Source organism: Vulpes vulpes, unplaced genomic scaffold (assembly GCF_048418805.1).
Source record: "Vulpes vulpes isolate BD-2025 unplaced genomic scaffold, VulVul3 u000000667, whole genome shotgun sequence".
Taxonomy (NCBI): domain Eukaryota; kingdom Metazoa; phylum Chordata; class Mammalia; order Carnivora; family Canidae; genus Vulpes; species Vulpes vulpes.
Window position 1 is genome coordinate 488,594 of NW_027325819.1, and position 15,187 is coordinate 503,780.

At 42.8% G+C, this 15,187-nt stretch overlaps 1 protein-coding gene across 1 annotated transcript; it reads right to left on the bottom strand.

Moving 5' to 3' along the window:
- Nucleotides 1-5,904: 5,904 nt before the first annotated feature.
- On the bottom strand, nt 5,905-14,874 carry CLCN5 (chloride voltage-gated channel 5; the record flags this gene model as incomplete). Its single annotated transcript, XM_072746357.1, has 3 exons — nt 5,905-12,902; nt 14,107-14,323; nt 14,476-14,874. Coding segments are annotated over 3 exons (707 nt in total), but the record flags the coding sequence as incomplete, so codon positions are not given.
- Between the last annotated feature and the right edge of the window lie 313 nt (nt 14,875-15,187).

Sequence of the window (15,187 nt, forward strand, 5' to 3'; positions counted from 1 at the left end):
GCCTATAGCATGCCAGGCATGTCTAGGTAGAAGCCAGGGATACAATGGTGAACAAACTCCCTATGGCACCTACATTCTAATTGGGGGGATATACTATAAACAAATACACAAGAAAACATCAGATAATGATGGGTACAGAGGAGAAAAAAGAGCACAAAGCAATTAAGAATGACTGGGAGGTCAAGGAAAGCTGCTGAAACAGAGGACATTTAAGCTGAATAATGAGAAGGAGCTATTTTTGTGAAAGTCTGGGGGACATATGTTGGAGAGAAATGAAACAACTAGTGCAAAGATCCTGAGGCAGGAATAAACTGGGTGTGTGACAAATTGAAAAAAAGAAGATAACATGCTAAGAGCGAGTACGAGTAGGGGATTAAGTGCTGAGAGATGAGGTGTGTTCGTTTGCTAGGACTGCTATACTAAAGCAGTCCCACAAACCAGGAGGCTTCACAAAAATGCACCGTCTCAGTTCTGGAGGCCAGAAGTCCGAGATCATGGTGTTGGCAGGGTAGGGCTCCTTCTGAGGCTACGAGGAAGAATCTGTTCATGTCTCTCTTCTAGCTTCTGATCGTTTTCTGGCAATCTTTGACATACCTTCTAGAAGCATCACCTTGATCTCTGCCTTCATCTTCACATGGGACTCTCCCTGTATGTGTGCTTGTCTCCAAATTTTTTCTTCTTATAAGAGCACTGGCCATATGGGATTAGGGCCCACCCTACTGCAGGATGACCTCATACTAATTTAGGTAATTACGTTTGCAACAACCCTATTTCCAATAAGGTCACATTCCAAGGTTCTGGGGGTTAAGACTTAACATATCAATTTCAGGTAGAAATAACGTATAACGTGAGGTTAGCAAGACAGGCCAGATGAAGGGTTATGGAAGGCCTCAGAGGCCATGGTAAGGGGTTTGGATTTGCTCTGGTTGTAATGGGACGTCACCAAAGGGTTTCAAATCAAGCAAGTAGCATGATCTGATTTATGTTTTGAAAGGATCATTCTGGCTGCTATGTTAGATTATGAGAGAAAACAGCCTCCTGTGCCTGCATGAGTCATATGGCCCCCCTGCTAGGGATGGGAATTCTCATAACAACCACTTACTGGACCTGAGGCTTTAGTTTTCATTGTCTATCGTTAGTTCACAGGAAAAACAAATTTAGCTTCCAATTGACGAGATGAACACATCCTTATAACTTCATATAAAAAGACTGTTTTCTTTCCTGGATGTTTACATTAAAACAAATTATAAAAGTGATACAAGCTCTCGGCAAAAACATCAAATAATACCAACAGAGGTAAATCAGCAAATATAGGCTCCCAGACAGTTTGCCCCCATCCCTCTCCATTCCCATATCTCACTCTTTACACATCCACATTTTAAAAGAAACTTTTGGAGATCCCCTTCCTAGAATTGTTTATGATAATCTCTACACGTCTCTACATGGATTCTTACCCACGGTAAATTCTTAACACTAGGCCAACTGCCCAAACAGGCTCCTATTACCTCCTTCCCATAAACTGGCCCAGAAATGGTCAAGGGTGAATGGCACTTAGCTGCAAGATTAGCAGAAGAAAGATCACTGGACTTGAGATCAAAAACATTGAGCTCTAGTTTCTGTTACAACACTTCCTGGCTCTGAGATACTGAACAAATCACAACCCAGTCTTAGTCTTAGTTCCCTCCCCTGTTTCAAGGGTTTGTTGTGAAGTTCAAGGGTATCTGTATAACAAAGCATTTCTAATACATTGCTGTTAGAGTAGACAACCTTCCCCTCCACTCTCTGTGTACACACAGCCATATCCATTGGTATTCACCCATATACAATGGAGTTTTTGTTTCATGATTGGCACTGGAAAGAGGAGTTAGGCTGGAGGACAGGCAAGGAGGGAAGCAGTACAATTGGCTTTGTCAGGCTGGGTGGTATCTGGGGTGAGGAATATTTCTCCAGGTGACTTTGCCAACCTCAGATGTGGCCAAGTGGGGATTGGAGCCAGAGGGAATGAAGTGGGTGCATCGTTCTTGAGAACATTAGCTGATTGGTTCAGGTGTATCTGGGATGTCCTGACTCAGTGCCGTATTCCAGAGTCTCAGAGGCAGAAATAATCAGGAAATATTTTGGTGGGAGGGGAGGTGCCAAGATTCTGCTAATATTCAGGAAAGGCTACCAAGCCCATAGATACTGGACTTGGAAAAAATACTCTGTCACTATAATAGACTGCCGGTTTATGCCATTCTAAATTGTGATTTGGGTTGCCATCTAGGAAATGGGCCTGTTTTTTCCTTCCATTGAATCCCTACTGCCTAGTGGCACCCAATAAACACTGGTTATGAACTGACTATTCTCATACATTTTCCTTTAGCCCTCATGACAATTGAATAGCAACGATGTTTGTATAGTAAACTTGTAAAGCCCAGTTTTATACCCAGTTTCAATTCATCTCAACAATCCAAGGAGGCAGTTTTTAATTATCATTCCTACTTTATGGATGAGGTTCCTGAGGTTAAGAGAGGTCAAATCATGAGCCCAACAAGTAGCAGAGCCTGAAATAAACATGCCTTCCATCACTTACCAAGGGGTGTATGAGATGGTGATTATTAGGCTGTGACTTATAAGATAGAAGAACTGCTTGTGGTGGGTAAGAGCGGTGTCCCTGAAAGGTGGTGTACATCTAGGGAAGAGACACATCTTCAAGCAGGAAACAGGAGCTAAAGAAGGCAAACTTTACACAAACAGCCATCCCACTAGTACTGTATCGTTGAAGGTCCCACTCTGTGCTGGGCCTTGTATCTGGTCCTTGGGACACAAGAGTGAACAAGTGAGACAATGAGTTCTCCCAGGCGGTGAGAAGATGGTGCCCACCATGTAGGAGGCTGATAAGGCTTCAGGATATGGGGGAAGAGGGTGAGGTCTGTCATACTCTTGTATGGTTTTTCAAATACCAGTCCAAGACGTAGCACCAAACCTCCAGGAATCTATTTCTTAAAACCTAATTCAGATGATTCTGATGCGTAGTCACGACAAGTAGGATGTGCTTGTTGCACATCACTTTGGCTCCCTTTTATTTTTCCTGAGCTTTTAAATTAAAAATTCTACCTCCATCCCAGCTTTGCTATAGAGGCACACTGAAGTCAGAATCTTTTAAAGAGTAGTGATCACCCACGCACCCCTAGGCCAGAGAAATAACCAGAAAAATGGCCTCAATGGTAAGGAGAATCCTATGGAACTCAAAACCATACTGTGAGATCCAGAAGCCCCTTTAATAGCTTTTCAAGGAGAGACTTTCTCTAGGGCCAATGTTAGAGATCCAAAGTTTTGTTTAATCCAGAAAGGCAAAAATTCCCTTGCAATAAGCCTCAAGTCTAGGCCCTCTGGTTCCAAATCCTATGCTTTTCCCATTCTGTCTTCTATTCCATCTGCAGCCTCCTGAATTGAGATCTTAAAATGTCTGAGAGACGCTAACACTGGGTAATGTACAGACAGGGAACCTCTTCAACTCCGCAGCTTAAGGAGGCCTACCTAAGGGGAGCAAAAAGCCAAAAATGTCTTTTTCCTACCCTGAATGTTGCTCTCTGCTCTATTATTTTTGAGAATAAGACTTTTTTTTACTTGTGGTTGTTCAAACAACTCTCTTACCTCACACCCTCTAGCATTAAGATGGGATTGCTTATTATGAAGGAGGGAAGAGAGGCCAGGAGAGGGGTCTTGGGAGCCCCAGGAAAGGGCAGAGTCTGAGCTCCTAGGGAAGGAGCCTGGGAGGCCTGGAGCTAGATGGAGTCCAAAGGCCAAGCGCTGGAGATCCCTGGGAAAGAGAATAACTCTACTTCTTGCTTTGCCTAGTGTCAGGAACTGAACGTTTGTTTGCCTCCCAAGTCCATATGTTGAAATCCTAATTCACACTGTGATGGTATTTGGAGGAGGGGCCTTTAGAAGGTGATGAGGTCAGGAGGTGAAGCCCTCGTGGACAGGATGAATGCCCTTTAAAAAGGGACTCCAGAAAACTCTCTAGCTCTTTTTCTGCCATGTGAGGATACAATGAGAAGCTGCTAGACTGTGACTTGGGTGAGGGGCTCTCACCAGGACCAACCATGCTGGCATCCTGATCTTGGACTTCCAGTCTCCAGATCTGTGTGAAATAAATTTCTGTTGTTTCTAAGCCACCCGATCTATGATAATTTGTTATAGCAGAGCCCAAACTAAGACACGGGTAGTAGTTCCAGGCTACACCTGTTGTCCCTGGGTAATTATCAACACCACCATCCCATTGTTAAAAGTGTCCTAATCACACAATATCTGGCCATTCCAGCAAAGGAGAAACTGGAGTCCTTCCTTCCTCCTTTTATCCTAGGACATTGCTTTGAGAAAGGAACTACAACTTTCAGACACCAGGACAATGAGCTCCTTAAAGTAGGGACTGCCATGTGACTGATTTAATAAGAAAAGCATTTCTTAATAATAAGAACAGCATGAAGTTTATTATGTACAATAAAAAGAGAATGTCAGGACACCTGGGTGGCTCAGTGGTTTAGCGTCTGCCTTCGGCCCACGGCATAATCCTGGAGTCTCAGGATCAAGTCCCACGTCAGGATCCTGCATGGAGCCTGCTCCTCCCTCTGCCTATGTCTCTGCCTCTCTCTCTCTGTCATGAATAAAATCTTTAAAAAGAATGTCTGCTAAATACCTTGTGATTGAATTTTGTATCCCCACCATCTAGCTGTAAGTCTGAATTCATGGTTCTTGCCTCACCTACCCTCATAGTTCCCTTTTGACCAAACCAAACCTACATCAGTATCTTAATGATTGCACTGACATCTGGTGGTCAATTCCAGGTGTTTCTCTGGGCCTCTCCTGTACTAGATGATGGATTGGTCTGTATGTACCACCTTATACTCCATCAAAGCCACTTTTATCTGAGCCCTACAGCGACCAGATGTGGAACTGTAATTCATAGTAAGTTGTTGATGGCTGGTAACACCTAGATGTTTTTTTTCTCCAAAGATATTTAGAGGTAGGGATGGTGATAGTGTGGAAGGGGTCCAGGAAAATGATAAATGACCTCAGAAACCCAAATTTCCTTGTGGAATTTCAGGCTTATGAGGAAGTTACCTTTGTAGAGGTGTCCTTCCTAAAATATCAAATAGGTCAAAAGCATTAAAGTTCTCGGTAGCAAAAAGTCAACACCACAGCAGATGTGATTGGATACCAACTGGAGAAATTCTTAAACAAAGAGTTGGATACCTGCTAAATTGCCTTATTACGGGTCTGGCTCATGGAAAGGGGAAGGAGGAATCAGATGCAAGAAAAATAGAGAAAGTAGGAAAGCCAGACTTTGAGGTTGTTTTCTGTGTTCCACAAAAGTGTTAAAAGGAAATGTTTGTATGTTCAACCACCTCCCCCAAAGACCCCCTCCTTGGTCACCTAAGAGGGCTTCTCACAGAAGACATTTTAATCCCAACACACCACAAAGAGGGTAGGACTAGCCTTACTTTTCACTGGAGGAACATTTGATCACCCATCATCCTCCTGGCAAGGAATGACTACAGGCAGGAGGCCTGTCAAAGCCCATCATCTTAATCACTAAAAGCTCAAAAAGGAAGAAAAAAATACAGCTCCCAGTTAATCCTCATGCCATCAGGAAAGGATCACCAACGTATGAGGCAGGATCATTTAAGTAGCCATAATGAATGAGGTATCTGGAATCCCTCAGAAGATGCAAGCTGCCCCTCATTTGTTTCCTTATTGTAAAAAGTATTACTGAATCTGTACTTGTAAAAATAATTAAGTATCTAATAAATAATTTTAAGAAATGAGCCTGCTGGTAGGATTTTGCAGGTACCTTTTATACTATCCTCCCTCAACACCCCCGCAACCATGCCCCCCTTTAAAAACACACCAGACACCAGGTTGGATAAGGCTGTGCTTTATTACATGCATAATTACAAATCTGTGCTAAGTGAAAATGTATAAAGCAATGGCGACCCGGGTTTATGCCACACAGAGAAAGGGCTGGACGATTCCATTAACCCTTCTGCCAATGTCCATTCCATTGCCTTTAACATGATTGTTTCCATGTCTTACAATTTGCATAGCACTTACTTGTTAAAGTACTTTCCATTCATTGTCTCAGTTTATCCTCACAACAACCCTGTGAGGTAGGTAGGGCAATTAACACTATCCCCATTTTGCAGATGGGAACATGGAGGCACAGAGCGGTTAAGATCTCAAGGCTAGTTAGTAGAAGCATAGGGAATAGAAACCAGGTCTCCTAACTCCCCAGCCCATGTCTTCCTTTTTAGACTATGTTACTATGCATGACCAGGGAGCAAAACGAAGTGAACAGTAAGCCATAGCTTTGGTACACACTGTGCCTATAAGTGGGGGCCAACATCTCTGCAAGCTAGAATAAAGCTAAGAAAGCATGACTTAAGGGTTGGCAACACTCCAATAAACAATTGCTCTGAACAGCTCAGCACCAAGCTTCCTTTAGAAACTCAGGCTATATCAGCTTTGGTTGATGCTAGTTTCGGTATATGCCCAGCTACTACTGCTATCTATATACACTGGCTTTGGCTGAACTCTTACCAGCACTTAGGAACTAAAATGTTGAGTAGGGCAGGTTTTCTTTGGCTACTGTGGTTGGAGCCGGCCCTACGAATGAGCATACTACAGAGAACTCATATAATGGCCCGTGGGCTGGAACCTGGCTTTTCTGATCCTCCTAGCCTCACTGGCTCATCTGACAGGTAAGAGTTTTCACAGGGCAAGAAGTGAACGGACAGAGGTAAGAGCAGGAGGCTGGCCCTAGTCAAATAAAGAAGAGTCGCCGTCATGACATCGATGTCATTGTTAGGTGACAGGACCAGGGTGCCGTCTGTCAGGCCCTACTCCTCTCTGGCCTATACTTGGTTAGCAGCAGAGCTTCAAAAGACAGTTTAAAAGAACAAAATATTAAAATATCATTTTTAAAAATATAGAATGAAATTGATTTCTTAATCATTACATAATCCTAAAGGACCAAATATAATAATAAAAATGTAAATACTTATTAAAAAGCTGAGTACTGAAAAGGCAGGGCAAAGGGAGAGAAAGGAGGGAGAAAGGGGCTGAAGTCAAATGGACAGGGAAAAATGAGCACTCTTGAAGGACCATATATTTTGAGGTACATGCAATACGATGAGCTCGAACATTCCCACCCTGATAAAACAATCTCAGGCCACTTCCTTGTCTCCGTGTTGCCAGATGGCATTTCACTCACCAAATACCAGGCTGCCTCTGATTTTCAACAGATTTGGACTAGTAGATAATAAGGCTTAGCAATGAATACTTCATATGTCTGCCTTGAGATACTAAAAGCCCTCAACGTTCTCAATAAATACCACCAGCTCTGGCCCCTAATGGTGGAGCAGATCCCTGCTCAGCCCATCAGCTCAGAAATATCTTCCATTCTCTGTTCTCGGAATGATGCTGTTGTCCCTCCCTGCAAGGTCCACATTCAAAACAACATGCTTGTTAATAGCTGAGAGAAATCTGAATTTGGGGGTGGGGAAAGGAGTGACAGGAAAAAGGGGAGAAAGAGGAGAGGCCGAGACCATTTTTTTTAAACCCTCATATTTTTATACCATCACATGCACTGTTTCTCTTTTAAAAGGCCAAACTTTAGGCAAGGCATTCCATTTAATTAGTGTACACAGAGGCTGAAGACCCTTTGGCAGGAACTGAGAGGTAGGAATTTATGACTGTGGGACTGGGCAGGGTGACCTGATAGGCCCCATCCAAGAAATGCAAACCCAGCACATCAGATTCTTTCTTTCTTGGGTGATTTGGAAAAAAATCAGACTACACAGTGGAAAAATCAATTTTGCTCCCTACATCACCTCACAACTCCCCAGATCCAGATGTTCCAAAATGAGACTGTGGCCTGACAACATCTGTGGAATCACGTGAAGTTGCTAACACCTATTATTCCAGGAACTTCTCTCCTGAGAGCAAATAACCGAAACTGAGGCAAAGCAAAACTGAGTGGCCACCACAGGTCCATTACATTAATTTCACTGTAAATTTACACAGCTCCCTGAGCTCTGATCTGAGAAACCCTTAACTTTTTTCTCTTTAATACACAGTAAGTACATTCTAGGGAGGCTAAAATATAGATTTAAAAAATATTTTGCTATCAAATTTCAAGACAATCTACCTAAAGCTTATCATTTAGGCAATGGCAAGTAGTCACTGCCCTCCTTCCTGAGCAGATGTCTCTTCGTGGGTCAGCCCTCTGCAAAAAAGTAGACTGCCTCCAGCCAAATGCTGCTTTGAGCCTCTCCTCTGCTTACAAAACCTGGTTTTTGAAAGGCTACGTGATGTTTTCTCTACCTGAGGCATATGATCAAATAGTTTATAAATGCTAGGATGTATGGCTTGGGGCATAGGATGGCCTTCCTCCCACCATCTTGTGAGAACTCACGTATTTTCTTACTAGGGGTTTTCCACTGCCCCGTCTTCCAGCTCTCTCTCCAGGAGGAATCCAGGCAAACCCAGAGGTGGTTTAAAAAAAATCAAGGTTTGAGGACACTTAAGTTTAGGCCACATATTTAGACATCTATCTTTTTTAAGGACTGAATATTATACTTCCCATTTACTTTCTAAATTTCTAGTTTTTCTCAGGGTTTTTAGGAGCTCAATACTCTGTGGACCACCCTGAAAAATGTTCTCCTGCTTTCTCTGAACTGATGGGTAGCAATGTGGCCAGTCATCAGTAAGCACTTTGGTAATATAAAACACACTAGCCATTTCAAATTCTCACTATTGTCTTCACTATCATTAAAAACTCAACTTCAAAAAAAAAAAAACTCAACTTCAAAAATTACACTCCTTGTGATTGAAAAAACAAAAGATACTGTGGGGTGACAAGCTCACGCCCCTATTCATCACCCCACAAAACAAACCAAGATTGAGACCCAGCAGGGACAGGTGATTCAAATACTTAAAACATATCACATGCAATGATTACTTTGCATGATGGACTCTACTGCGTGACAAGTTTTTAGAAACATATTTGCTCCCCTCATACTTGAATAAATTCATAAGATCAGGGTTAAGGGGCACCTGGGTGGCTCAGTCAGTTAAGGGTCCAACTCTTGATTTCAGCTCATGATCTTGGGGAGATAAGGGGTTGTAAGATCAAGCCCTGCATCGAGCTCCACACTGGGTGTGGAGCCTGCTTAAGATTCTCTCTCTCCCTCTCCCTCCACCCCTCCCCACCTTTAAAAAAGAAAAGATCATGGTTAAGAATTACTTCACAGCCTTAGACCACACTAAATCCCCATTACTTCATTTTTCTTGTGTTCAAACAGAAATGGAGACTTGCTAGAGAAATTTATACTGTGCTGTGCTCTTCCCATAAGGGGTTCAGATTCAGCCTCTGATGCCAAAACAACTGAACTGCTTTGCTGTTCAACCAGCAAATTAATGGTTTGCTCTGCCAGCTGGCAAATCCAAAGTGTCATCAATGTCAGATTATCCACCAGAGGATATCAGTTCTGTGGATTATACCACTTCTACTGCACAGCTGGCTGGTGCCAGAAAGGAAGCAAGGGCCAGAAAAGAGGAGAGGTCTGAACAAACATCTAAATAGAAATGACCTTGAGAGTGGCCATTAGTTTGCATTTTTAATCCCCTGCTTCCTCCCTCCAGTGGTATAACCACACGTGAACTGCTTCGGCTTAATTCTTTACATTGAAGATCTGACTCTACAAAGTATAGCAGCTAGACTTCTACAAACCTATAGACTCCCACTGCTTTCATGGCTGGATGCCTACCAGATATTTTTCCTTGGAAAATCCTAACTCTCTTGAAGCACTTATTGGCCTTCTTTTGTAGATCTTTCCCTAGTGTTGGGCAATTTTCTTTTCTCAGTGCCCAAACAGACTAGTCTCAACTCAAATTAATTTTTAAATCACATATTATCTAGTCTCTTGCCATTGAGGTATGTGGCCACCCGAGACTACTGACAGACCTCCCTGTATCAGCTCTGTTTGTTGGATAAGTCTGCCCAATTGCTGAATCTGCAATGGCAGAAAGAACATTTTCCATTGCCTTAAGACAAGAAACTCTTGAGTGTTAGGTGCTGAGCTAGCAGTCCAGCAGAGAGCGCTAGCCACAGTTAGCCAACCTTTGAGCCAAACCATAGGACTGGACATATAACGAATACCATACACTATAGCTACTTCTAGCATATGTGTTACAAGGATTCCTGAGAAGCTGAGGTTAATGAATGAGATTTATCAGGAGTGAGGTATCAAAAGGATATTATTCTCTGGAGGTCCAATCGGTGCTTAGCATCTAGAAAGTATACCTTGGCACAGTGTTATCTGATTTCTTGAATTAATTCTCTGAAGTAGCACCTTAACACTGGCTCATCTGTCTGAAATCAAAAACAGAGCCTAGAAGAAACAAAAAGGCAGACACAAACGTCTTCCATAGCACTGCTGTGCTATGAAAGGCGACCAAACCTTTGTTATCAAATACCAGAAATACTAACACTTCCTGTTTTGCAAACTTTTGCTGGAAGGCTAGTAAGAAAAGATAGGTAGTGAACGAAAAATCTAGAGATAAGAATGATTTCTGCACAATGCACAGGGGTGGTCTGGCACACAGCCTCATCTCATATGAGGAAATCAGTGGCATAGAAGGGACAAAATACATAAAGTGACTGAGTCATGACTCTAAGACAAGATAACCTAGAGAGTTCTTTCTCTTTCAGTAAAATGTTAGCATGATATACTTTTAAAAAAAGGAACTCTGGTGACTGCCTTGATATTTGAAAGATTAAAATCAGTACAAGCCTTGGCCACCCAGTTCTGAGCAATAAAAGAATTTCGGATTTTGGAAAGATAAGAACTAGGGGTAAAAAAAAAAAAAAGAACCTAGATTCAGGGCTCAGCAACTTTTAGAAGGAGGAATTCTGAGGTGTTTGGGGAGGACAGGCAGAGGGTGGAGGAGGATATGCTGAGAGACTGCTGGTTCTAGGCTGGAAGGATGGTGCAAAAAAGTGCAAGGAAACAGACTCCTACGTGGAACAGGAAAAGGCTGAACTCACTCACAGCCCTGGCATTTAAATCTCGCTGCTGTGGGGAGTTGACAAGAAAGGGAGGGAGGCCTGGGGGCAGCAGCTGAACTACACAGCAAAGCAAATGGCTGTGCGTTACCTCTGGTCCACATGCCTTAAGGTTGCTGAGCCCTGGTTCACAATTTAACTCACCCTGGGAGTCAGTTCTTGAAAAAGGAATGGTTAGCCAGGCATGGCACTCAATCCCAAAGAGAGGTCTGGGGACTGAGGCGCAGGAGGGGGAAAGAATGGAGGGGAATAAGAAGGAGCAGCTGCACTTGGGGAAAACACAAGAAAAAGAAACCGGTGTGGGAATGACGGTGGTGGCTCTGTGATTCCACCAGGTGTCCCTCCAGTATGAGGTTTTCTACTGTGGTAAAGGTGGTAGAAAATTGAGACAGGCACCTTTTCAATTGGATACAAGCACCTTTGGTGTCACCAGGCCTTGTCCACACCCCTGGGTCTTAGGATGGTTCTGCATTTCATTTAGAATTTTAATGAGCCCCAAGGGAGTTGCAGCTGCCCATCTTACCCTGATGCCTTGAATCAATTTGAAAGTACCCCAAGCCTAAATTCGTGTTCACAGGGACAACACTGGCCTGTCATATGTACTTAACACTGGGAGGAGGCATGAGTGCCCAGTTATTTTAGTACTGGTGGTCTATACAAAGGAATGCATGAGAGTGCAGATTCAGCTCGGGATCTTCCCTGGATTATCAGTATGCAGTCTCAACTTGGTTCCCTTTACTATTCTTACATATTCCAGAAGCCTAAAGCACCATCACTCATGGAGGTGGCATCTGGGTAAGAGAATTAGTTGGGACCTCACCAAAAAAATGTGAAATTCCTAGTCATCGACTTTGCTTAGAACTTTACTAATCATTCATTTCAAGGAAGCTGCAGAAATCATTCCTCGCTACGAACAAATTCATGGCAAAGTCCTTGTCTATGAGCTAAACAAATACCATCTGGAAAATTACCCTTTTTGCAGACAAGGAGAAGAGTTCCATAACTTATCTTTGTGCACTTCAAAAGAGTACCAGGAACAAGCAAGCTATAAAAGTCAACCTCTCTAAATTCGTTTAGAGAAGGTTAACCAAAGCAGCATTGTCTTATAATCAGATATTAAAATTAACATACACGTACAGACACACACACAAACTAATAATGCTAAATATTGTAACAGGAACAAGATAATATTTGAACTGAATTTTTCACAGTCTGGAAAACACCATTACTATTTTCCTTCTGGCTTTCCTTTCTGTGGTTGGAAAAGCAAAGCCCCTTAGTTTACACTTCATCTTCCACCAATGACAGAGTCCAAAAAAGTGACTTTTTCATGAGTTTCCTGCAGGCTATAGGTCAGGACGGTTGGAATTTTTCTTGCATAGTTTTCAGTGATTGCATATTGGCTAATGATTATTATATTTTAAAAATTTATTAAAGAATTAAACCATAGCAATCTTGTTGACTTTCTCACGAAATCCTCCTAATGCAGTATCACAGAAGCCTAACTGTATTTTCTCTTAAAGAGAAGATTAAATTCCAGAGATTATGTAGTGCAACTGGTTAACTTATAGGAAAGAGACAACACACTAATATAACTTCACCATCCAAACATGGGAAATGTGTTTTGGGTACCCAGTTAACAAAATACATCCATGGTCTGCAATGTCCTTCCAGTTTTATATCCAGCACAACCCTGTGATTCTAATTGAAGAGAATGGAGTCAGGATCTTGGTTTGCCATCTGTGCTATATGCTTTAACACATCCTTTTTGGTAATGATTCCGAGCAACCGCCTGAAAGGCAAAACAAGACAGCAAAACAAAAATAAATGTGCAGTTAGCATTCTCAGAGGTGATGCTTTTCCTCCCCGATCCTTTGCAACCTTGTCTTCAAGAACTGTCCACATCCACAGGATGAGGAGATAACAGAACTAGGTTTCATGCACCAGGCAAATGGGGCAGTGCATGGGTCCCTAAACAGACTGCAAGCATTTTTACTTCAGGTCTCACATCCCGCTACTTCTTGTGCCTTAAATATTCCCTACATATCTGAATCTTCTCTTTGGCCACCTAGCTCAAACACTCCTCTTCCAGGACACCTTCCCTGATCTTGCAAGCCAGCAGAGACTGCGTCCTCCTGGCAACCAGGCATGATTCTGTGCATGTGTCCTGTTTGCTGTCGTATAATACGGACTCATGTGTTCTCAGATCCCCTATGACACTGCATATTACTTGAGGGGGCAGAAGGGCCTTATCTTTTTGTGTGTCTCCTTGGAGTCTAGTGGAATACTTTCTTGGACAAAATAGGGATTCAGTAAATGTTGAATGAATAAGCTAGGGAAAGCCCCCTTGCTGATTCAAATCCTGCAAGACATCTGTTACAACATTTAGAAATTTTAGAGAGCGAAACTCTTATACAATTGATGGATTAACATACCATGTTTAGAAAAAAAGCCACCCTCCTCCTCAACCTCCCTTCTTTTCCAATAAAAATAGCAGGGCTTCCTTTACTGCATAAGAAAGATCCCAGAAAGAGTCTTGGCCTTGAGAATCTGACGACTTGTGTTTAAAGCCTACCTCTACTATACATTAACTGGGGGCCCTTGTGGAGATCTTCAAACCTACTGAAACTTGCTTTTTCTCACCCTCAAATAATAATAGCAAAGGTACTGTAAGGACCAAATACTATATATATATTACCTAATACCATTGTAACTGCAGTGCTGTCTAATCAAAAGGACACGGCCGTTTCTTTTGTGGAGGAGGAACTGCATTATTTGGAATGTGCAGCCAGTAGTTCATATCTCTCAAACATACCTTCTCCCCCCAAACTCCTTTTCCATTAATTACAACAAAAGAAACACATCCATCTTCATCTTGGAACTTCAAAAGGGCCTGTAAGTGCTACTAATGTTCAAATGAATTGGGTTCTTCTCTCTTTATCTCCCTCCCTTCTCTTTCCTCTCACAATCTCTTTCCTCCCCCAAAGAGCTCTCACCCATTGTGCGTAACCAGGCACTGGCGCAGTCCCAGCTTACGGAAGATATCTACTACAATCTCCATGGGGGTGAGGTCAGTCACAGTGAAGGGGCTGAGATCCAGGATGTTCCGAAGCTTGAGAGTGGGTGGGGTGTATGGTGGCATTGGAGGAGAATGCTCGGTGAAATAAATGATGGAAGTACTCACAACCCCATCCTGTTTTTTTCGAGCATTTTCTATTTCAAAAGTAGGAGAAAAAAAGAAGTTGAAAATAGTTCTATTTTGATGGCCTCAAACTGGTCCCATCCTCCCCTGTGCCTTCCCCCATTTCACACGTATTTCTTTCTTTCCACAGCGGGTCCCATTAGCCTCTTTTTGAAATCCTTACCAATTGAAATAATGAGGTCTCTTCGGAGGACAAAACCCACAAGTCTTTGGGACTCCCGGGACACCACCACTGGGAAGCCGCTGTAAGTGGTTTCACTGATGACAGTCTCTACATCCTCCACGGTCATACTGTCCTGAGTAAGGACAGTCAATAAAGGGTCATTTCTCCGGGGCTTCATCACATCCATTGCCAGGGTCTTATGAGCAAACTCTTCCTTGGCTTCAAGAAAGGGGTAACCGTTAAGACGAATGTGGGCATCATAGATGCCCTCTCTCCCAAGGGCATCTGCCACCCACTTGCTCGTCATGGCTGCAGCCATCAGAGGCACAATGTATTCCAAGCCACCAGTTAGTTCAAACATTATGACAACAAGAGAAACAGTCATCCGAGTCACCCCACCTGCGAAGAAACAGATACAGGTTACTGAAAACAGGGAAAGTTCAGATTCATTACAGTTAAGGGCCTGTGAGAGGCCCGCATCTGGGGAAAGCCTACTTACCAGAACATTGCTAAGAGGAGGTCTCCCCTACTACTACACAAACCCTAGCAACTGTGTCAAAGCAAGTTTATAATGGACAGGAGTCACATTTCTCAAATTAACATCTACAAAAGTGTAAGTGGCCTTCTGGAGTTTTCTTCTTTTGTTTCTTATTTGTGTGTTGCTTTCTCTAACCCCCTGCCCCCAATTATAAAAGTAATTGCAAAAGATATC